This window comes from Rhinopithecus bieti, unplaced genomic scaffold, assembly GCF_001698545.2.
Source record: "Rhinopithecus bieti isolate Rb0 unplaced genomic scaffold, ASM169854v2 scaffold_7681, whole genome shotgun sequence".
Lineage (NCBI taxonomy): Eukaryota > Metazoa > Chordata > Mammalia > Primates > Cercopithecidae > Rhinopithecus > Rhinopithecus bieti.
In genome coordinates, this window is record NW_016806571.1 from 6,423,678 (window position 1) to 6,447,107 (window position 23,430).

Sequence of the window (23,430 nt, forward strand, 5' to 3'; positions counted from 1 at the left end):
AGCTGGGTTTGATGGTACACACCTGTAATCCCAGCTACACAGGAGGCTAAGGCAGGAGAATCACTTGAACCCAGGAAGTGGAGGCTGCCGTGAGCCAAGATCGTGCCATTGCACTCCAGCCTGGATGACAAGAATGAATCTCCATCTCCAAAAATAAATAAAAGATACAAAGGAAACAAAAGATGAACTCCCTGCCCATGAAGAGCTTGCACTCTAGGTAAGGAGACTAAAGAAATGGGAAGTAACTTTCCGAAGAAGAAAATGCTGGGTATGGCAGCAATATAGTGTGCTTCATCATGCAGTGCAATTAAGAGAACAGGAGAGCACACAGTGTGAACTGCACGGTCTAAAGACAGATGCAGACCCAGAAGGGACCCCCGAAATCATCCAGTCCAACTTCTTCCTTTAAAAGATGAAAAAAGTCAATTCTAGCAAGATTCTGCCACTTGTACAAGCTCACATAGCAAGTCAGTAGCAGAGCTGAAAGTAGAACCACTGGTCGCTGGGGTGAAAAAGGAAGTGCAGGATGTGTGGATCAGTGAGCCCAGAGAGGTGGCTCAAGGGGAAGCAGGACTTGGTCTGGGCCTGAAGGATGGGAAGAAGATGGCTAGGAAGAGGGGAAGAAGCAGTGTTTGTAACTTCCCCTACTACCCAGGAGGGCTTATTGCCCGTGGATTGTCTTAGTCACATCTTGAACCTATTAAAAGGTTAATGGCTCTTCTGTGGTCACCTTTGACCAGGAAAATCTGTCTTTATAGCTTTCTGATGTACTCATCAATAGCAATAATGTATGGGATATGATCCTAGATCTGTAAATTCTCCTCAATGAGAAACAAGGGTGGGGCTGGTGCCACGTACCTAGCTTACTGGGGACACCCAAAGATTTTCAGTGGCCAACTCACACCAGTTACTGCTTTTATGGCTTCTTCCATGGAAGCTTTCATTGGCTGTATCCCCTTTGCTGACCTAACTTCTCATAGACATTTCTTTAAACACAGCTTTATTGAGGCATAAATGACATGCAATAAACATGTTAAAAGGATACAATTTGGCTGGGTGCGGTGGCTCACGCCTCTAATCCCAGCACTTTGGGAGGCCGAGGTAGGCGGATTGCCCAGGAGTTGGAGTACCAGCCCGAGCAACATCCTGAAACGCTGTCTCTACCAAAAATACAAAAAATTAGCCGGGTATGGTGGCATGGGCCTGTAGTCCCAGCTACTCAGGAGGCTGAGATGGGAAGATCACTTGAACTCCAGGGGTTTGAGGCTGCAGTGAGCCATGATCACACCACTACACTCCAGCCTGGGCAACAGAGCAAGACCCTGTCTCAAAAAGGATACAATTTAATATTGTACCTGTGAAGTCATCACCACGATCAAGATGAAAATTTTCTCAGGCCCCTTGGTAATCGCTCCCTCCTGCTCCTTCCTGTCCCTACCCCCACACCCCAGGCAACCACTAACCTTCTTTCCACCACTATAGATTGGTTTGCATTTTTTAAAATTTTACATAAATGGGATCAAAGAGGATATACTTTTTATCTGACTTATTTAGCAAAATGATTTTGCGATGCATCCATGTTACTGGTATACCAATAGTTCATCCCTTTTTATGGCTGAGTAGTGTTCCTTTGGCATTCATGCCACTCATCCAGAGCACCAAGTGGCATTGTTTTATTTATGGCAGACATCAGGGGATGGAGGGAGAACTAATCCTGTCCATCCTGTTTTATTGGAGAGGGGGGAAATAAAAAGCAAGGAGATGGGGAATGGTGCAGAAATCTAAGTAACCACAGAGAAGAAAAACAAAAGGATTAAAGGAGCAGAGAGCAAGGCTTAGAAGTAAAGGTTAAAGGAGTCATTAAGCCTGGAAAGGAGAAAACTGAGGGATAATTGAGCACTGTGACTTTTCTCAAATATACAAAAGGTTATTTTTAAAACAGGCAACTGAAGAAGAAATGAACAGGCTTGGCTTACAAAGGAGGAGCTTGAGGAAAAGTCTCTGAGGGGAAGATTGACAGGATCCCAACCCGAGTGGCCGATGAGACTATTGGGTGGCAGGGGCTAGATCAGTGTGGCTCCAGGGTCCATGGCAGCTCTGATTGTTACACAGCTGAGATTTCTTGAGAATAGAATGAATTGTGTACTGGTAACATCACCGTTCCTGAAACACCTCTCTTCCTAGGCTAAAATCCTACATCCTGAGTCCTCGCTCCTGAACCAGCACTAACGCCCCTCTCTCCTCCTCCTACCTAGGGACATGCCAGCCCAGGCCTGGGACCTGGTAGAGCGAATGAAAAACAGCCCCGTGAGTACAGGCCCCAGGCCACCCCTGCAAGGTGCCCATCTCCTGCTGACTGGGGAGGGGACAGCCCCATAAGGGTCCCTCTCACCACAGCACTTCCTGCTCTGGGCTGGCCTCTGTAGAGGGCCAGAAGATCCCCGGAGAAGCAGGCCTTACCAAGGAGGCGGTTGCTTTGGCCACACCCCTAGATGTAGGCTCTAGCACCCCCTACCCCAGGGCCAGCTGCAGGAGGGCGAGGTGGAGCAGGGAGTTGGCTGAGAGTGGTGGCCTTGGCCTCTGACAGCTTCCTACTTGAACCAAGAGGTGGCTTCCCAGAGTCCTATTATGTAAATGCAAGGTTCTAAAAATAGGCTTCTCATTTCAATCCAGTTCTCCCTCCTTCCCCTCACCCTGCCCCTCTGAAACTTCTCACTAGCACTTTTTTTTTTTTTTTACTGTTCAGTGTTTATACCTAGGAACTCAGCTCCCAGTGGGATTCCTATTATGGAGGTGGCCAAGTGGAAAGCCAACTGCTTAGAGGGCCTCCCAACCCCACTTCTCAGTCCACGCTGGGCTCTTCCTCCAGTCTCCTTTCCCGGACCCTAAGAACTCATCCCAGGGGCAGCTCAGGGCCTTTGCTTCTAGCTGCATCCTTTGTCCGCAGCTCCCTGGAAGGCCTTCATTTGTGGTGGGGGGCGTGGGACAGTGGTAATCTCCTCGGCATTTAATGGGCCACATCCACATTCTACTTCTCCAGGGACACAACTTTCTTAAGATTTCAAGGGGAAAATAGCCCTTCTCCCTTGTGTAAGCAGACTCCCCCCCCAAAAAATCCTCTCTGTGGAACACCTTATCCCAGCACCAACTGAAGGCTAGGGAGCCCCACTTTATTGCCTTTTTTTTTTAAGACAGTCTCACTCTGTCACCCAGGCTGAGTGCAGTGGCACGATCTCAGCTCACTGCAGCATCTGCCTACCAGGTTCAAGCAATTCTCTTGCCTCAGCCTCCCAAGTAGCTGGGACTACAGGCACCTGCCACAAGGCCCGGCTACATTTTGTATTTTTAGTGGAGACAGGGTTTCACCATGTTGGCCAGGCTGGTCTCAAACTCCTGTCCTCTGGCGATCCACCTGCCTCAGCCTCCCAAAGTGCTGGGATTACAGGCATGAGCCACTGCGCCTGGCCCACTTTGCTGCTTTGCTCTGTTACAATACAAACACGACAAAAGGCAGTTGGAGGGCAGACGGGCTGGCCCAGTAGCAACATTTGCATGTGCCTCCCACCAAGGTCTAAACTCAGGATCTTCTGTCCCCTCAGGACATCAACCTGGAGAAAGACTGGAAGCTGATCACACTCTTCATTGGGGGCAACGACTTGTGTCATTACTGTGAGAATCCGGTAGGTCCCCGACCAACCCCGTGAGGACCTGAGAAGGAAGTTGCTGGCTTCTGGCAACATCCTTGCCCATCCACCCCTGGCCCTGCCCCAAGCTCCCTGCTCATAGGAGCCACATTTGCCTGCTGCCCCAGGCCCTCCCTGGTTTACACATGCCGGGTGAGGCCCAGCCTTTTCTACTGCCTGAGTGGCCCCTGGAAGAGCAGGTGCGTTGGTTCTCCGATTCCGGAAGTAAGATCTAGGTGGATCCACTGCAGGTACTGCTGAGGCGGGGCCTCTGTTATCCACACAAATATGACCTCTGGTACCAGATAGGGGACTAGCCATCCTCACCCCATCCCTGCCCTGTTTCATTTTGAGGAAAGGCAAAACAATGTTCTAGATGGGGTTGGATGGCCTATCATGAGTTAACCAAACCTCAGCGGTGGCCCTGGGAGCCCAAACCTGTTCCTGATGTTTCCATGGGGAAATATGTCCAGACTCACAAACTTCTGGAAGTTGTAACTTCCAAAAGTTTTTATTTTGGAATACATCTTGTTCTAAGCTGGGGACATTCTGTATTTTATTTGGCCAGGAAAAGGCAGCTGCCCAGCCTCAGAGGTTGTGGTCGAATGTTTGACAGTCACAGATGGTGGTGAGGGGAAAAGGCATTTATCACTCCTTGTGGCTCACAGAGGCCGACTACCAGAGGCTTGATGAGAAGTGTCCTCCCACACACAGGAGTTGGTTTTCCAAACCTCTTCCCCTCAGTTCTCTCCCTGAGAGGCAGAAACGGCCCTACCTCGTGGGGATTTAAGTACTGCTGCGTCCTGGCCCCGGGGGAGACCTGGACCCCAGAGCTGCCCGTGGACACTGGCGCAGGGAAATGCCCTCTACTAGCCCCAGAATGTGTGTTCTTCATGGGAACAGTCAGGTTTATACTCCTGAGAGCGTAGTTCAGTTGAAAGGGTTAGGATGCCACCACCAGGATTAACTCAGACTGTTTTAAAAAGAAGGAAAGGGAGAAGGGCAGAAACTCTGGGAGACATGAAGTCCCCTCTCCTTTATTTTAACTCTTCGGCGTGGACTGTCTCTCTTCTTGTTCCTTCCCCTCCTTCCCGACTCCCAGTACCCCTTCTGGTAGCTGTGGGCAGAAACTCAGCGAGCAGCACTTGTTCTATGCCCATCAGTGTGCTGGAATTGAGTGCACAGTATCTCACCCGGCCTCAGCTCTTTGTCTCCAGGAAGAATAATGGGCTGTCTGAGCTATCCCCTCCTGCCTGAGTGGTGCTGCTTCGTGGGTGCCTCAACTCCCACTTCCTGCAGACATGCGTTCTTCCATGAGTATAAGAGCTTCAAGTCACCACCCACACCCGCGCTGGTATCAGCCTGGGACACCTTCTAAGGAGCCCAGAGCCACATCTAAAAATATAGGACCAGCTCCCTCTGCTATAAAGCAAAGCTCTAAGATTCAGCCTGCAAGGACTTACTGAGCACCTATAGGTACCTCGTATGCATCACCCAGGATGCTATGGGCACACCTCTAAATCAGCCTCCTATTGGGGAGATAGTTCACAGGAAGAGAACCTTACAGTGAGTCACAGGGGATAGAAGTTAGGGGAACACAGGAGAGCAAAACATTCCAGGCAGTGGGACCAGCATGGACCAAAAAGCCCAAAGGAAAAAGAAAGTGTGGCCACCTAGGGCACGGCAAGTGGCTGGAGAAGGCTGAGGTCAGATGACAGATGGGACTGCTAAGAGCCAAGGCCAAAAACTGGCAGGACCCAGCACTGGCAGAGCCCACTGTTGGGTCTGAGATTATGTGGAGCAGCGTGGGGGGCTGGGATTGTTCATGGCATCTAGTAGGGGACAAAGGATGATTTCTTACAGAGACTCAGTAGCAACAAGGACTGGGCTTCCCAGCCTGACCAGGACCACCAAAGCCCCTCTGTACCCACTCAGTCATTAGCCCAGGCCCCAGAGCCCTCCTACGCTCTTACCATTCTCTCAGAGCGGGCACCAGGGGCTAAAGAGAGTTCCCTTTTTTCCTTACAGGAGGCCCACTTGGCCACAGAGTATGTTCAGCACATCCAACAGGCCCTGGACATCCTCTCTCAGGAGGTAGGAGAGGGGTTGCGTGTTCCTGGGTCCTGCCAGCCACCTCCCTGGGCTGCATCTAGGCAGGTTGTGTTCACTGAGATGCTCACTGAGCAGAGATCCGCCATGAGTGGGCACCTGGATGGTAGGGAGGGAGGTGGCTATCAAGCTCCTCTGCAGGGGAAATCTCACTTGGCCAGAGACAGGCTTGTGTGGCAGCAATGAGCTTGCCTTGGCACCAGTCAGCCCAGGTTTGCACCCAGCACTGTGGCTTCAGGCAAGTGACTGCTCTGTGTCTCAGCTTCTCAAACCTATGAAGCGGGGCCACTCAAGAAGATTCAGTGAGATAGTACAAGTCGCATCCACCCTCTGGGCCTCAGTTTCTTCATTGGTAAAATGGGGGGGGTGGGAACTGGACTGCAGATGACCCCCAGGTTCCTCCCAGCAGTAGCCAGTGCCTTAACAAAGCCACCCTCCACTCCCTGCAGCTCCCAAGGGCTTTCGTCAACGTGGTGGAGGTCATGGAGCTGGCCAGCCTATACCAGGGCCAAGATGGGAAATGTGCCATGCTGCCAGCTCAGTAAGTGGACAGGTCGCCGTCCCAAGGCAAGGGCACCTGGGGTGAGGAGGGCTTGCAGGTGCCAGAGGAGACCAGTTGAGGCAGAGCCAGGCCAGCCTGCCAGAGGGCAGACGTGGCTCAGGGGCTTGGACAACATCAGGAAGTACCTCTACATTTGTGAATGCCTACTGTATGCAAGACGCTTCATTTCTCTGGACCCGTTTTTCTGTAGAAGGAGACAGACCAAATGATCCTTAAGGCTCCCTGACATTGTCAGTGATTACTAGGTCAAACCTCGGCATGTTGCTCCCTGTTGAGCAGCAGCATGGGGCCATGAGCTTTCAAGGCTGCTATATCCGGCCTCAACCGCTCTGCCATTTAGGAGCCGTGGAGCCTTGAACAAACCACATAACCTCTATGAGCCTCTGTGCTCCTCATCTGTAAAGTGGGGGAGATGACACCTTCCCTGCAAGGTAGATGTGAGGGCAAGAGGAGACAATGAAGATACCCGGCCCACCGAGAGCAGGGTCTTAGGAAATAGCTCTTATTCCATCCTTAATGGGACCGGTCCTTGATAGTTGGGCGTGGAGGCAAGGTGCTGATGGTCAAGACAGGAGCTCCTGTCGGGGGCTGGCATGTTCTGAGGGCAGAGGGCCTCCTAAAGTTTGAGTGATTATTGCTATGAGAGAGGAGGTTCTCCAGGGAGCTGAGGAGTCCTATACCTGGGCTCAAATGGATTTGCTGCAAAGGTGACCAGCTGGTTCCCATTCTCACAGGGAACAGCTCCTCCAGAGTCTGTCTGTATCGTGTTCCATGTTGTCAGGACTGGCCCTCCCCAGCTTTCCCACAGACTTCCCACACTGGAGCCCTGAGGGAGGGTCCTAAGCAGTAACAGGAAGAGCTGAGAGGCCCCAGGAACATGAGGAGTGATTCCAAACCCAGGGACAGAGAGAGCCATTGTGGCTGGTTTCCTAAACTCCAGTCTCCTGCCTACGCAGTCCTGCTCTGGAGAAATCCCAGGCTGGTTTCCTGAACTCCAGTCTCCTGCCCACCCAGTCCTGCTCTGGAGAAATCCCAGGGACCACAGCCTCGGGAAGGAGCAGTTAAGGAGGAAGGGGAATAGGCGTTCTGTCCACAAGAAGGTCCAGGCGCCGGGGCCAGCTCTCCCACTTTCTCTATGAACAAGCATCCTCTGGACCTCAGGGCTCCTGAGTTAGCATTCTGAACCTGGGTCTGAGAGTCTGTCAAAGGTGTATTGTGGAAATACTTGTGTGTCACCCCCTGCCCCAGGTAAGGCAGCACAGGCTGCAGGCCCGTGGGGTGGCAGCCTGCGCTGTGTGTCAGAACCAGCCTCACAGGAGGGCAGAGCCACGGTGCCCCAGGGAGCCTCAATACAAGACTCCCTGTCTCACAGGAACAACTGCACTTGCCTCAGACACTCTCAAAGCTCCCTGGAGAAGCAAGAACTGAAGAAAGTGAACTGGAACCTCCAAGTAAGCCCTGCAGACCTTCTCTTACCGACCCAGCTGGGGGCCCCCTGTACTCCCTGAGCAAGGACTCGGAAATCGAATGCTCAGCAGGATTTGGCCAAGAGCAAGCCACTCCCTAAAAGCAGATCACAGCCCCTGAAATACTTATCCCTGCAAATTGAACACCAAGGCCAGGGAAGGAATGAGAGACCCCAAAGTGGAAGCTGAGAGAATCCTCCTCCCAGCGGGCAGGCAGCAGGAGACTCCCAGAGTAGACTCCTTGTGGTGGGGCCCATTTTCCCCATCCAGAACCATGTGTAATAATTACTACTCACTTCCTCCCCTCCCTTCATTCAAAACAAAAGGCTTAGGCCCGGCACAATGGCTCCCGCTCGGTGTCCCAGCTACTCAGGAGGCTGAGGTGGGAGGACAGCTTGAGCCCAGGAGTTGGAAGCTGCCAGTAGCTATGATCATGCCATTGTACTGCTGCCTAGGCAACAGAGTGAGACCCTATCTCGAAAAGAGAAAAAGGCTTAGCCCTGCCCTACTTACCTGTACCTCCAATTCTCCTCGCCCTCTCTCTACCAGCTTCCATCTCCTCACCTCCACTCCTGCTTGTGTCTCTGCCTCTATTGTTCCCTCTCAGGCTCAGGTAGCATTTCCATTCTGCAAACTGACCTGCCTTCATTCACAAGGCAAGTCTGCTTCCCTCCTCTGAGGAGCTTCCCCTGCCTGAACTTCACCCGCAGACATCTCCCCATATCACATTCAGTCTGTACTTGATGGGCCCTGAAAGCCCCAAATGGCCCTCATGTTTTCACATCTTGTCTCATGTTCCCAGATGGATGAGAAACTCCTTGAAGATAAGTACATCTAGTCTGTTCCTTTTATGTTCCATGCTTGGGTACTTAAATCCAGCCACCATGGACTCTCCTCCCCCAAAGTTCACGAGCATTTTGGGAGCTGGTGTTGAGATGCTCCCCATCTGACCTGCAGCCCCGTTTTCTAATTGACCTCTTCATGCAGTGAGCAGGGAAGGCCTTTGGCCCAGGCAATCTGGTCAGTGGCTCAGACCCAGCCTTGCAGGCAGAGGCTTTGGAATGGGACTGGGTGGAGCTGTGCGGATAGGGAGTTTCTCCCACCAGGAGCCGCTGGGTTCAACTCATCTCTGATCCTGAGAACCAGGATAGGGCCTTGAAATGCAGGTGCCCATGAATGGGTAGAGAATAAAAGCATGCATGCATCCCACTAGAGTAGTGTGTTAAAGTCACTGTCGTTTAGGGTGAGTTGACTCCTGTCACAACCAATCCAAGACAGCAGGACTGAACCCTGTCTGTGCAGCCTTGCCAGGAGGGTTGAGTAGCTTCTCTCTCCATCCCCAGAATGGCATCTCCAGTTTCTCCTACTGGCACCAATACACACAGCGTGAGGACTTCACAGTTGTGGTGCAGCCTTTCTTCCAAAACACACTCATTCCACTGAACGAGGTGAGCCGTGGGCATTTCAGGGAGGCTCGTGTACGGAGGCCTTATCGCAGACAATGGATGTACTTCTTTAAGTGGGCATTTTTTTTTAACCATCTCTCTCCAAGAGGGCTCCTGAGGGTGGCTTTTTCCACATTATAATCTCCTTTGTGTGGGGGATGGGCTGTGATTGGAACTCAGATGTAGTTGGAAAGGAAATCAACAGTGACTAAGCTCCCCAGGCCTGGCCCTGATATTTTCTGGATTGGGATACAATGGAAAGCTTCCTAAAAATGTTACTCTTTTCAACTATTAGGATAGGGGTGCTGCAAGAAAAGGGAGAGGCTATGGGTGGGTCCAATTCATGTCTGTTTAAAAAGAAAATTCTGGCCGAGTGTAATGGCTCATGCCTGTAATCTCAGCACTTTGGGAGGCCAAGGCGGGTGACTCACGAGATTAGGAGTTTGAGACCAGTCTGGCCAAAATGGTGAAACTCCGTCTCTACTAAAAATACAAAAAGTTAACTGGGTGTGGTGGTGGGCGCCTATAATCCCAGCTACTCAGGAGGTGGAGACAGAGGCTGTAGTGAGCTGAGATCGTGCCACTGCACTCCAGCCCGGCTCACAGTGCGAAACTCCGTCTCAAAAAAAAAAAAAAAAAAAAATTCCAAATTCTGGGAGTTTTTCCAACAGTATCTGAGCCAGTTGGCAGGAGAGTTGGAAGGATGAAAGGAGACATGCCCAGGGCACCTGCTGGGAGTGGGATTGGGGCTCAGGTAGCAGAGCCCTATTCCCAGGACGGTAACCTCCTTGCCTTTGGTTGCAGAGAGGGGACACTGACCTCACCTTCTTCTCCGAGGACTGTTTTCACTTCTCAGACCGTGGGCATGCCGAGATGGCCATTGCGCTCTGGAACAACATGGTGAGCAGCCGAGGGCCTGGTGGGCCTTGTCAAGGGGGAATCCAAGGATATTGACTCTCTGTCTCACAATGGCAAACCTACTGGAGACATGGCTCCTTTCTCCCCAAAGCCCAAAATGGCAGCACACCTTATTGGTCCTGATAGAATAATTCCAAAGGGAAAATACCCTATATTTATCCAACACCCTTTGAAAGTTACACACATACACACACACAACTTTATTCTTTGCTCCTTCAGCAATGCCCAGATACTGTGAGGGGATCCCTTTGTAATCAAATAGGTTGGCTGGATGAAAATACCGACTTCCACCTCTTACGGTGTGACTTTGGGCAAACGATCTCTCTGGCCACCTATATCAACATCTATAAAACTGAAAACAAGACAGGTCTCAGAAAACGCATTGAGATCATGTGTACATGACACCCAGCACAATAGTTGGCACTCAGCAAATGTCAGCACCATCAGCCTTCCAAGGACTCCGGGCTCAACTCATACCCAACTCATTTCTTTAAACATCGCAAAGTGGAGATCCACACAGCCTGTTTTCCCAGGCTGATACCTATTCCAGTCCTTTCTGATGGGGAGAAGGTACCTCATGAAATGAACATACAGACCAGGGGTCTCTCAGGGACACCTGGCTGGTGCTTCCACTCTTCCTTCTGTGGCTGGCCACCAACAACTGAACGGTGTCTGCACAGCACTTGGCCTGTCACCCCCAACAACTGAATCCTCTCGCACAGAGCAAATGAAATGCCTTCCCAACCCAATGGTTTCTTTTAATCCAGGCTCAGTGGGTAACACAATCACCACCCCAACCTGTATGTTCCTTCCTTTGTCCTATGACAACTAAACAAGCTACATTCCAGCTCCTTTTATCACAGTTTCAGGCCCAGAGTGTCTCTGCCAACCACTGCTGTGCAAACATTCTCACCCCTGTCAGCTCATCCAGTGTGTCCAGCATCTCACTCGGCTGACTCACAATATTGACTTTCTCCTTAGCTACACCATCTCTTCCTCTCTAGCAACCTCTTTTAAGAACAGCATGTAAACTGGCTTTATCCTTGGCCTAGTTAATGACAGACTCAGCTTACGTTGACTTACATTGTCCTGGGGTTTTCCTCCCATGGACATCACATATCTGCCCACTCCAAGAACCTCTGTTGTACTCTTCCAGCCCAAGACTCTGGATTGCAACCAAAATATCTTTGAGTTTGCCCTACAATTTTTAAATCAGTTGATATGGTATAATTCCTGTTTCTTTTGTGGATTTTTGTTTTGAAGGCTAGTTGTCCTTCAGTGGCTGAATCGTGACTTTATTCCTTTGTAAAAATCCTCCCAAAGAAAGAGTACCTATTCCCTGTTCCTTTTCCCCTGAGACCTCAAGGGAATCCACAGATTCCAAGAAGAGCCAAAGAGAGCTAAGCCCTTGGCCCTTCCTTCCCAGTTTTTTCATCAAGGGATGGCCTTCCTACCCAGGTGGAACTCCAAGTCTGCTTAAAGCTGGGACCCTTCAGGAATCTCCTGGGGTGGACAGCCACAGTGATGGCTGGAACATGAAAAAGAGTCCATTGGTTTCTCTTCATGTGAATTAACAAAGTAGATCTGGCCAGGCACAGTGGCTCATGCCTGTAATCCCAGCAGTTTGGGAGGCTGAGGCAGGTGGATCACTTGAGCCCAGGAATTAGACACCAACCTGGGCAACACAGGGGAGATCCTATCTCTACCAAAAAAAAAAAAAAAAAAAAAAAAAAAAAATCAAAATATTAGCCAGGTGTGGTGGTACATGCCTGTAGTCCCAGCTGCTCAGAAGTCTGAGGTGAGAAGATCACTTGAGCATGGGAGGTCAAGGCTGCAGTGAGCCGAGATGGCACCACTGCACTCCAGCCTGGGTGACAGAGTGAGACCCTATCTCAGAAAACAAATAGAAAAGAAAAAATATATATGTAACTCTGGCCTGCTCTTCCAAAGCGGTTCAGTAGCTCTTCCCATTCACCCAGGTAAGAGGCCTTTATTTCATAAAGATAAGTGGGAGGGGTTTAGATATGAAAACAAAACGTAAACACTGCACTGGAGCTATGGTGGAAACAAAACAAGACTGTCCATGGTTCCCCAGACATTATTATCTCAGCCGTAGCCCGAACTTCAAAATAACAAAACAAAGCTAAAGCCATCCAGGGGTTTCTTATCCTAGGCTCTATAATTTGGGGAAATAATTATACAGTCTAATGTTTTCCTCCAAAGCCAATCTCAGACATAAAGCTGTAGCATCATGCCAACTTTTCAGATCGGCTTCTGGCTGGAATTTCACCCCTAGAGTAACAGAAAATAAATAATAGACCATAAGAGCTGTAACAGACTGAGAGGTCATCTAGCCAGGACATTCTGTAACTAAAGTATAGAGACATGAAGCAGTTTGCCCAACATAACACAGACTGTTCATGGTACAAGGGGATGAGAGTCCAGGTTTTCTAGTCCTTTCCTGGCGACCTGGCCACACCACCACCCTCCCTGCTGCTCCCAACCTGCTAAGCACATATATACCCGGTGAATTCATGTCTCACAATTAGAGTCCTATGACATAGTGTCTGCAGGCTTTGGCTGATGTTCCCAGGATTCCCTACTAGGAAACAAGAAGCACTTTAAACTATTTCACCTCCCGCCCCTCCTCTCACGTCCTTCTCCAGACCTTTGCAAAGGCAAAGCCAGAAGCACCAGCAGCACCAGGGGCTGTTTTCCTCTTCCTCCCTTCTTTTGTCTTCTTATCAAGAGTTTCTCTTTCCTGACGCCTAGTCCTCTACTGCTGCCTGCTCCCTCTTCTACAGAAATCCTGCTCTCAGCCAGTGTTTGAATCTCCCCAGGTGCTGGGTGACAGCTCCAGCGTCTTGACTGACATCCCTGTCTTCAGACTCACAGCCCTTAGAATAGCAACTCTTAGCTCCAGCTGCATATTAGAATGAGTCACGGACATGTGTGTATGTATGTATGTATGAATGAATGACAGAGTCTCACTCTGTTGCCCAGGTTGGAGAGCAATGGCGCGATCTCAGCTCACTGCAACCTCTGTCTCCTGGATTCAAGCGATTCTCCTGCCTCAGTCTCCCAAGTAGTTGGGATTACAGGTGCATGCCACTATGCCCAGCTAATTTTTTTTTTTTTTTTTTTTTTTTTTTTGAGACGGAGTCTCACTCTGTCACCCAGGCTGGAGTGCAGTGGCCGGATCTCAGCTCACTGCAAGCTCCGCCTCCCGGGTTTACGCCATTCTCCTGCCTCAGCCTCCCGAGTAGCTGGGACTACAGGTGCCCGCCACCACGCCCGGCTTTTTTTTTTTTTGTATTTTTTTTAGTAGAGACGGGGTTTCACTGTGTTAGCCAGGATGGTCTCGATCTCCTGACCTCGTGATCCGCCCGTCTCGGCCTCCCAAAGTGCTGGGATTACAGGCTTGAGCCACCGCGCCTGGCCGAATTTTTGTATTTTTAATAGAGACAAGGTTTTGCCATGTTGGCCAGGCCAGGCTGGTCTTGAACTCCTGCCTTCACGAGATCCACCCGCCTCGGCCTCCCAAAGTGCTGGGATTACAGGTGTGAGCCACTGCGCCCGATCATCCAGGGACTTTTAAAAACAATCAGTGCCTATAGCCACTTTGGAAAACTCTTTGGTCTATTTAATAACGCTGAACATATGTATTTCCTGTGATCCAACGGTTTCAGTCCTAGGTATATCCCCAAAAGAAAGGTATACATGTGTCCACCAAAAGATACACACAAGAATATTCACAGCAGCATTATTTATAAACAGCCCCAAACTAGAAACTCCCCAAATGTCCACTGACGGTAGGATGGATGAATAAACTGTGGCACATTCATACTGAAGAATACCATACAGGTCTGACCACATCTGTGACTTAAAAAAAAAAAAAAAACAAATCAAGCAGAGTGATGTGACACAGAGTGGTGGCTGGGAAGAGGGAGGCCTCACTGAAGAAATGACAGTTGAGCAAACTTAAACAACATACAATAATATCTATAAAGTTCAAAAGCAAGAAGCTTGGCATATGGGGCTAGAAGTCAGCATGATGGTGTAGAGACTCACTGGGGGATGAATGGTCCTGAAAGAAAGTGGAAAGGAGCTTCTGAGGACTGTAATAGTCTATTGCCTGACTGGATGCTGGTATGTTCATTTTATCAAAATTTATCTGTTGCTCACTTACCATTTGTACTAGTTTCTATGTGTATGTTAGCTTCAATTTAAAGTTTATTTGAGGCCAGGTGCGGTAGCTCACACCTGTAATCCCAGCACTTTGGGAGGCCGAGGTGGGCTGATCACCTGAGGTCAGGAGTTTGAGACCAACCTAGCCAACACAGTGAAACCTCATCTCTACTAAAAATACAAAATTAGCCAAGCATGGTGGCGCGTGCCTATAATTCCAGCTACTTGGGAGGCTGAGACAGGAAAATCACTTGAACCCAGGAGGCGGGGGTTGCAGTGAGCCAAGATCACATCATTGCAACTCCATCCTGGGTGACAAGAGTAAAACTCTTCCTCAAATTAAAAAAAAAAAAAAAAAAAAGTTTACTTGAAAAACAATATCAGTGCCTGACCGGGCTTATCCCCAGAGATTCTGACCTAATTGGTCTGGAGTGCGAGCTGGATTCAGTACTTTGTGAAAGCTCCTGAGATTATTTTAATGTGCAGGGTTTATGGACCACTGCCTTAGATCTGGTCCCTACAGCGAAATCAAGTAATCTGTATAAAAGAAAACCTGACCCAGTCACTCCCCTGCTCTCAAACTTCCAAAGCCTCCCACCTCTGAAGGAGGCAGTCTAGGCCCCATTGCACAGCACACTAGGCCTCTGGGACTTGGCCTGATTCACCTGATTAACCTCTCTGGCTACCCTTTCCACCAGCATCTGCCTCACATGTTGCAGGCTAGTGACTCCAGCAGCGTCCTGCACCGCCCGTGGTGTTCCGCACCTCTGCTCACTCTTGCTCTCCTCCTTCTCCTGGATTGCCCTTCCCCACTCCACCACTCAACTCAGGTGCCACTTTCTGCAGGAAGCCACCTCTGAATCTCCAGGACAGGCCAGTGGCCCACCTAGGTCCATTACACCCTGCCCAGTCCTGTCATTTGCTACATGGTTGGTAGCCACAGTGCCTGGCTTAGGAAAGGTTGGTTCTAGGAAAAACAATTTCATTCCCTGTGACCAGCTCCAAGCCTTCCCCTACCAAGCTTCTCCACTCAGATCTCTGTGACTTCAATTAATTCATCCATCCATCCATCCATCCAACAAGAATTTACTGAGCACTGCTGTGTGCTAGGTACTGCTCCAGGTACTGAGGACTCAGCAGTGAAAAAAGATGACTCCTGCTCTCATGGGACATACAGGATAGTAAGGAAAAGACAGATAATCAACAAGGTCATTTCTGACCACATCTGTGGCTTAAGAAAAACTCAAGCAGGGCGATGTGACACAGAGTAATGGTGGGGGAGAGGGAGGCCTCCCTGAAGAAGTGATGGTGGATTGAGAAGTGCGCGTCAAGAGGTTGCCAGGCAGAGGAAATAGGACCCACGTGGGCCTAGAGTCAAGAATGAGCTTGATGGCCGGGCGCGGTGGCTCAAGCCTGTAATCCCAGCACTTTGGGAGGCTGAGACGGGCGGATCACGAGGTCAGGAGATCGAGACCATCCTGGCTAACACAGTGAAACCCCGTCTCTACTAAAAAACACAAAAAATTAGCCGGGCGAGGTGGCGGGCGCCTGTAGTCCCAGCTACTCGGGAGGCTGAGACAGGAGAATGGCGTAAACCCGGGAAGCGGAGCTTGCAGTGAGCTGAGATCCGGCCACTGCACTCCAGCCTGGGCGACACAGCGAGACTCCGTCTCAAAAAAAAAAAAAAAAAAAAAGAATGAGCTTGAAGTGTCTGAGGAACTTAAAAGGCCAGTGTGTCCAGAGGAAAGTGAACAAGGTCAAAGAGTTGGGCAGGGGCCAACTCTTTGGATGCTTCTAAGCAGGAGGGTGATATGCTCTGGCTTACCCCCGGATCCGTGTACCCCTGGACTGGAAGAAAGCAAGGGTGGATCTGGAAAGACCACTAGGAGGCCACTGGTGATGGGTAAGAGAGGAAGGGGGCTGAGACTAGGGTCAGGGCAGAGGAGGAGAGAAGCGGTGAGGTTTAGGATGTGTCGTGGACTGGCAGATGGATGATGGGGAAGAGGAACAAGGATGACTTTTTGGTTTGGGGTCTAAGAAACTGGGTAGATGGTTGAGCAGGTAGAGAAAAATCAGCTTGGGAGGAAACAAATCAAGACTTCTGTTTTGGACATGGTGTGAACTGCCTTCCAGACATCCACATGGAGGTATCGGGGTACAGAAGTCTGGAGCTCACAGAGGAAGTCAAGGCTGGAGATAGGAAAAAAAAAGTGGGGTTATTAGCATAGAGGGCCAACATGGTGAAACCCTGTCTCTACTGAAAACACAAAAATTAGCCAGGCATGGTCACGTGCACCTGTAATCCCAGCTACTTAGGGAGGTTGAGGCAGGAGAATCGCTTGAACCCAGAGGTGGAGGTTACAGTAAGCTGATATTGTGCCATTGCACTCCAGCCTGGGTAAGACTCCATCGAAAGAAAAAAAAAAAGCAACCACTACAGGATCAACTAAGAGCTCCTAGAGAAAGAATAGGTAGAAAAGAGTATAAGGTAGAAAAGAGTGTAAGTACCTAGCCCTGGGCATTCATTCCAGCTTTCAACTCCAGTGAGAGAAGAGAAGGAGAGTGTGGAGGTAGAAAGGAAATGAGAAACAATGCTGTGTCCAGAGAGCCAAGAGAAGTCAGTGTTTTGAGAGAGAGAGAGAGAGAGAGAGAGAGAGAGAGCTGTCAACTTTGATGAATGCTCCTGAGAAGCCAAGCAAGATGAACACACACACACACATACACACACACACACACACACACACTCACACACACACACACACAAAACCTTTGGCTCTGCCTATATGGAGATCATTGGTGGCCAGGGCCAGAGCTTCCATCCAGCAATGGAGACTGCAGACTGGCTGGAGTGAGCAGCAGAGAGAAGGAGAGATTAGGAAGTGCTGCCAGCACCTATAGAAAACTCTTTCAGAAAGTTATGAGAAGTAACAGCCAAGGTCACTGGAGGGGATGTGGATCAAAGAGAGGGCAGGTGAAGGAGGGGAGATGTCGGAGCAGGTTGTGTACTATTGAGAAGGAACCAGTAGAAAGGGAGAAACTGACACATTCATCAGACCCTTGTAATCATGATCATCTTCTGTGTGAATTAGTTCCTGGGTTCCTGGAATAGCATCGGGAATCAGCCACCCTGATCTTTAGCGTTTATTCTGTCACTGTTACAATAGGCTTGAGTTTACGATAGACTTGAGTTTCCTCAGCTCTTAAGAAAGTGAAAATAATACTACCTTATGTATGTAAGCCACCCCAATCACACATGCTTTCATGCCATTTTCTCGTTTGATGCTCACAACAAACCAAGGTGTCAGGACAGGATGTCATGCCTGTCCCTAACCTCAGAGAAGTAGCCTTCCCAGCACTGCACAGCCCGTTACCAGCAGAGCCTGGATCCCAGCCCATTGTGCTCAGTCTAGTCACCCTGGCATCTCTCCCAGGAACAGAACTGCCCTCCCTCCTCCAATTGTGTTACTAAGGAACAGGTGTAAAAGACTTTCAGACAACAGAAAGTGAGATCATGGGCCAGGTGTGGTCATGAGCTCAGATAGTGAACTTTCACTTCCCTCCTTGGCAATACCCTGTGATCAGGAGCAGGCAGATTACACGAAGAGTGGAGGCTAGATGTTCCAGAGAGACTCTGAATAGGGGCTCATTCTTCTCAGTGCTGGCCACGTGTTGGGTCTGGCTACTGGCTAAAAGATGCTGGGGAGAGGGATACAGCAGCTCCTAGCTCATCCTCAGAGGTTCCTGGGATCAAAGGTATTTATACCCAGGAATATTTCAAATAAATATTTTCATCTATGTGGAAAACAAGTCAAGTGCAGTAATGATGTCATCGTAACCAATATGTTTTCAAAGTTTCCTGAAATTGACTAGCCCCATGCACTTCGAGAAGTTGGTAAGTAGGATTGTCATCATTTTATAAAATTGAGAACACGGTATCTTACAATCACAGCCACTCACAAAGGAAGCCAGAGATGGTCCCAACCCTTCCAAAGACTCCCTGTGGACTCAGGACCAGTGGTCTCTCCTGGGCTTTGCTGTACCTGCCAAATCCAGGGGCACAGACTCAGGGTCCTGCCCTGCCGACAGATGCTGCCTAGTCCCTCTGTGCTTCATAAGTCAGCTCCCGCTCAGCCCCAGGCTACTGGGTCCCTGCTGTGGGCCAAAAACCAGCCACTTTGCTGTTTTCTACCCCCCACCCCCTTCCCGAGGGAGGGGCTCTGGTGTGAGACACCCCCTCAGAGAGGAAACTCTCCCAGCTTTGGAGAGAATCAAGGTGTCCTTTCTCTCTCTCCAGCTGGAACCAGTGGGCCGCAAGACTACCTCCAACAACTTCACCCACAGCCGAGCCAAACTCAAGTGCCCCTCTCCTGTGAGTAAACATCCCGCCCACCCCAGGTGGAACAGAGATGCCGGGGTGGGGGTTGTCCTGTCCCCTAGAAGCACAAAGGAGTCCCCTGGGAGGCTCCCTCAAATGCAGCTTCACTCACTGCCATCTTCTCAAATCCCACCTATCCCCACTGCCATGGAAACTTCTCAGGTGTGGGCAGCCATGGAGTGAGGGGAGAGGACATTCAACAGCTCCAGCCGAAGTGAGGACAGTCAGGGAGGCAGATGAGCACTGGCGGGTATCTGGGGTCACCCATTCCTTCTGAAAGCTCCGATGCATCCTCAGTCTTAAAAGTGCATCAAGGCCAGGCATGGTAGCTCAGACCTGTGATCCCAGCACTTTGGGAGGCCGAGGTGGGCAGATCACCTGAGGTCTGGAGTGTAAGACCAGCCTGGCCAATATAGTTAAACCCCGTCTCTACTAAAAATACACAAGTTAGCCGGGCATGGTGGCGGGTGCCTGTAGTCCCAGCTACTCGAGAGGCTGAGGCAGGAGAATCACTTGAACCCGGGAGGCCGAGTTTGCAGTGAGCTGAGATCATGCCACTGCACTCCAGACTAACTGATTCAAAAATAAAAGTGCATCAAGCAGCTCTCCCATGCCAGGCAGTATACTAGGATCTGGGGCTCGGGAGGCAAAGATAAAAAAGACTCAGTGTCTGTTCCTGGAGCCCACAGTGGTCTTCCTCCCTCACCACACCCACCGCCCTCGCCTGGCCCACCTTCAAAGCCTGTGACTTGTCTCCCCAACTCTCCTCTCCCTCTTGTTCATTCACCCTACACTTGCTGCCAGACACAGATAGACCTTCCTGGAAATAACTTGCCCCATCAAGGCTGCTTGAAATCCTTGCCTGATCCCTACTGCCCATTGACCAGAGTCTGGAGGGAAGGTCACCTCCCTCCATTATACACATGCTACACTCCTGGCTAGTGGATCCATCTCCCAGGATGGGAGTGCCCATGTTCAGGACTTTCCTTCTGCCATCTGCTCCTGGAGGTTCATCCTCCATCTGCCTATGAGAACATCTGCCTCCCTCCAGACCCAGATGTTGCCTTCACTAAGCTACAGTTTCACCTTCTCTTACCTACCATTTCTGTCTCCAGACATTCACCCGTATGGGTCTCCTTTTCTATTTGTACCTCTCATAAGACACTGACCCAGTCTCCTTTATGATGTGATTGTTTCTGCACCTCTCACCTTCCTCCTGGGCTGCAAGAAAAGATATCACATCTTAACCCTCTGGTCTCATCACAGCTCCCAGCATGGGGGCTCCACACAGCAGGCATGCAATTCACATTCACTGAGAGAAAGGAGAGTGGAGAGGGGCGTAGGAAGGCAGGAATGCACACTGTCTGCCCACATGCCTCCCCTCCCAGCCCTTCTGATTTGGGAATCTTTCATCTACTACAAAACCAACTGTCCTTCCATGCTGCCCTTCCCTGATTTCTGGGTACTCCTGGGATGGGAGAATGGGGACAGTTGTGACCAAGAAGAAGTAGAGGCAGGAGTTCTACAGGCTCCCCAGGGCTCTCTGCCACTGGTCACCTATCAGTTCCCAATCTTTCAAAATCAGGTTTGACAGCAAAGGAAATGCTGGTGAGAAACCAAAAGAAGGTTCTAACTGTGTGTTGACCTCTTTAGAGGCCTATCCTGCTAAAGAGGGTTTGGGCACAGTGTAAATGAGGGAGCTCTACAAAAGGGAAGTGCTGTGAAAATGTGCAGGGTTATCACAGCATCTCAGGGATGGGGACTAGGCAAGTCTTGGCTTGGTGATGGATGGTTCACTGAGGTCCTTTCCGCTGCTCTCCCCCTCCCCCCCACAGGAGAGCCCTTACCTCTACACCCTGCGGAATAGCCGGCTGCTCCCAGACCAGGCTGAAGAAGCCTCCAATGTGCTCTACTGGGCCGTGCCAGTGGCGGCGGGAGTCGGCCTTGTGGTCGGCGTCATCGGGGCAGTGGTCTGGAGGTGCAGAAGAGGTGGCCGGAGGGAAGATCCTCCAATGAGCCTGCGCACTGTGGCCCTCTAGGCCCAGGGGTGGGTCCTCCCTAGCCACTCTCCTCACTGCCCTCCGCCCCAGCCACTCCCAGCCACAAGGACATGCTTCAACACCTGGTGCTATCCCAGGGGATAGTCACAACTTCTCGAGGCCTGGGCTTCTTCCAGGCCTATGCTCCTGGAAGGGGTACATTTAAATAAAGTTCAAAGCTGTTTTATTCCTGGGTTTGCCTGTGTGAAGCACTTGCCTGTTATCTCTTGTGCAGCCCAGGTGTGGGAACTGCCGCCTTTTGTGGCCTGCCTCCGGCAGGGCTGCCCGAGCCACGGCCAGTCAGAGCCCAAACTGCCTGCCACCACAAGCATATCCTCAAGTCACCAAACTCACTATTTCAAAGGCAGAAAAAACACTGGTCACCAGGTGGTGGCTGGAATTTTGGAGCTGGCTGGCCGCCATTCAGTCCAATCCAACACATACTTATTAAGCAACTGTTTTGTGTCCAGGACAATGCGGAGCACTGAGGTGCCTCCTAGGCTGTGCATGTCACAGCCTGGCCGAGAAGTCAAACTCCTTCAGTAACCAAGAAGCCATGTAATGATGTGTAACTACTAGGGCATCAGTAGGTAAATGTGTCTCTTTGTTTTAAAGAATAGAAAGGGTTCTTCGGGGACAGTTTCTTGGAAGAGAGCAACTTTCACATGTCATTTTGAGAAAAAGGAAAAAAAAAATGATTGAGACACAAATACCTCCTATATCCTCAACCTGATTTTCTCAAGGTGCTAAATTTAGGGAAAAAATCCTATTTCTATATGACCAGGTTTCTGAGAGAAAGCTAGAGAGAGTCTGGAAATATAGGCTGCATTCACTGAGCCCCTGCTAGGGGCAAGGCCCCGCGCTGGAGGCCTTCCACAGATGGTGTCTTTTATTCTGCACAAAAGCCCAGGGAGCGGGTAAAGGGAAAAGCTTTGAAAATAGAAGTGATGGTTGCGCAACATTGTGAATGCACTAAAGGCCACGAATTGTTCCATTTAAAATGATTAATTGTGTATCATGTGAATTTCACTTCAATATAAAAGAATCCAGGGAGGTAGACATCATCTGCAGTTTAAACCTCTCTCTGATCCTGAAGTCCGGGATGACAAAGAGCCTGAGTCAGAATCCCGGATGCAACACTGAAATGTTGTGCCCTGAAGCTGCCTTCGCCAACCTGAGCCCAGTTTCTCAGACTCCGCATCTGTAAAAATTGGAATAAGAGTACACATTTTGCTTATCTCACAGCACTGCTGAAAAGTAAGGAACTGTGTGTAAACCTCTAACTCTAAAATGCTGCACAAATGAAAATGGCCTTTTTCCTCTGTGAAGAGTTGGGATAAGACCCAGACTGTTGGGGAAGATGTGAGACCTAGAGATGAGTTTGGCGAAATGGGGTCATAACATATGGGTGGAGACTGCCCGCCTTCCTCTCAGAGAGGTTCATCATCTTATCTCTTTCTGGCACAACAGAGAACCTGGAGGACCTACACCCAGTTCCATGTTCTTCTGGGCTTCAGTGTCTGTCTGTATACAATGGGAACAGCATGCATTCCCCTACTTTTTCCTATAGACTGGAAAACGTGGTGACTGAGTCACACATCCCAGCTTATGCTCTTGGCTTAAGACAGTGTCACAACAAAAGTAACCCTTAGGCTCCTGGTTTGAGACAGTGTAACGACAAAGGTAACCCTTCTGCTCCTAGTTTGAGACAATGTAACGACAAAGGTAACCCTTACACTCCTGGCTTGAGACAGTGTAACGACAAAGGTAACATAGGAAGTCTAGGGGTTCGCTTCACGGCCCTTCCGCTCTCCTACCCCTTTTCTTTCCTGCAAGTTTCTATTCTTCCAGCAGTTCCTACTTCAAAGCAGCAAGGATTCATAACCACAGGCACCCCTCATTTGGGTGTGGGGAGGGGAGGGTGTTGGAACTCACACTGCCAGAGTAATCCAGACTAAAACATCAACAAATGGTCCCAGCTGGTTCACCAGAGAACACTTGGCAAAACAAAGAAATCCTTTCTGGAGCGACACAGACACAGCTACAAACCAGGCACCAAATTCCCAGCAAGTACGTGCTAAGAAGCCAAAAATTAAAAATATGTGAGAAGCACCCACTTGAAACGGGTGGTATTACATACATACACTGGCTATGCGCCCTGTTGTTTTTCTGTAGGAAAATGTCAGTCTAGCTAGGATGGCACCCACAGCCACGCCATGAGCAAAGCCACCAAATCCTGAGGGAGCCACAGTCCATGGCACTCCCCATAGAGGCTTCTGAATTCAGAAAAGAAAGATTCGTGTGGCTTAAACCTGGTCCACGCCTTCCTAAAGGACATGGAACTTTGAGCTCTGAAAAGACGGAGAATGCTTACCAAAAGGACTGGTGTTGTCCAGACTGGGATAACTCTGTGTAGGTGGAGAGATGAGCATAGTGAATATGGGGGACCAGGAGGCGGCCAGGAAAAATAAAGATGGATGAGCTGGATATGGGTTAGAGGATGTGATGGAAAGGATGAGGAGTTGATAGCGATTACGTTGTTGTGATGGTTGTGACATCAGGCTACACTTGACTAGGGAATATAAATGTTAGTGAGAAAAGGTTTGTACAAAGAAAATGCTAATAAAAGTTGACATAAAGTGCTT

General features: G+C 49.9%; 1 protein-coding gene across 2 annotated transcripts in view; it reads left to right on the forward strand.

Moving 5' to 3' along the window:
* The window catches only part of PLB1 (phospholipase B1), a 149,649-nt gene extending 128,677 nt beyond the window's left edge, over positions 1 to 20,972 (forward strand). For both annotated transcript variants that reach the window (XM_017877010.1, XM_017877011.1), the window contains exons 50-58: positions 2,256 to 2,307; positions 3,600 to 3,680; positions 5,712 to 5,777; positions 6,242 to 6,333; positions 7,727 to 7,805; positions 9,164 to 9,268; positions 10,070 to 10,165; positions 18,666 to 18,740; positions 20,582 to 20,972. In XM_017877010.1, coding sequence (XP_017732499.1) covers positions 2,256 to 2,307; positions 3,600 to 3,680; positions 5,712 to 5,777; positions 6,242 to 6,333; positions 7,727 to 7,805; positions 9,164 to 9,268; positions 10,070 to 10,165; positions 18,666 to 18,740; positions 20,582 to 20,785 — 850 coding nt within the window. In that variant the 3' untranslated portion in view covers positions 20,786 to 20,972. The remainder of the gene's footprint in view (positions 1 to 2,255; positions 2,308 to 3,599; positions 3,681 to 5,711; positions 5,778 to 6,241; positions 6,334 to 7,726; positions 7,806 to 9,163; positions 9,269 to 10,069; positions 10,166 to 18,665; positions 18,741 to 20,581) is intronic.
* The last annotated feature ends 2,458 nt before the right edge of the window (positions 20,973 to 23,430 follow it).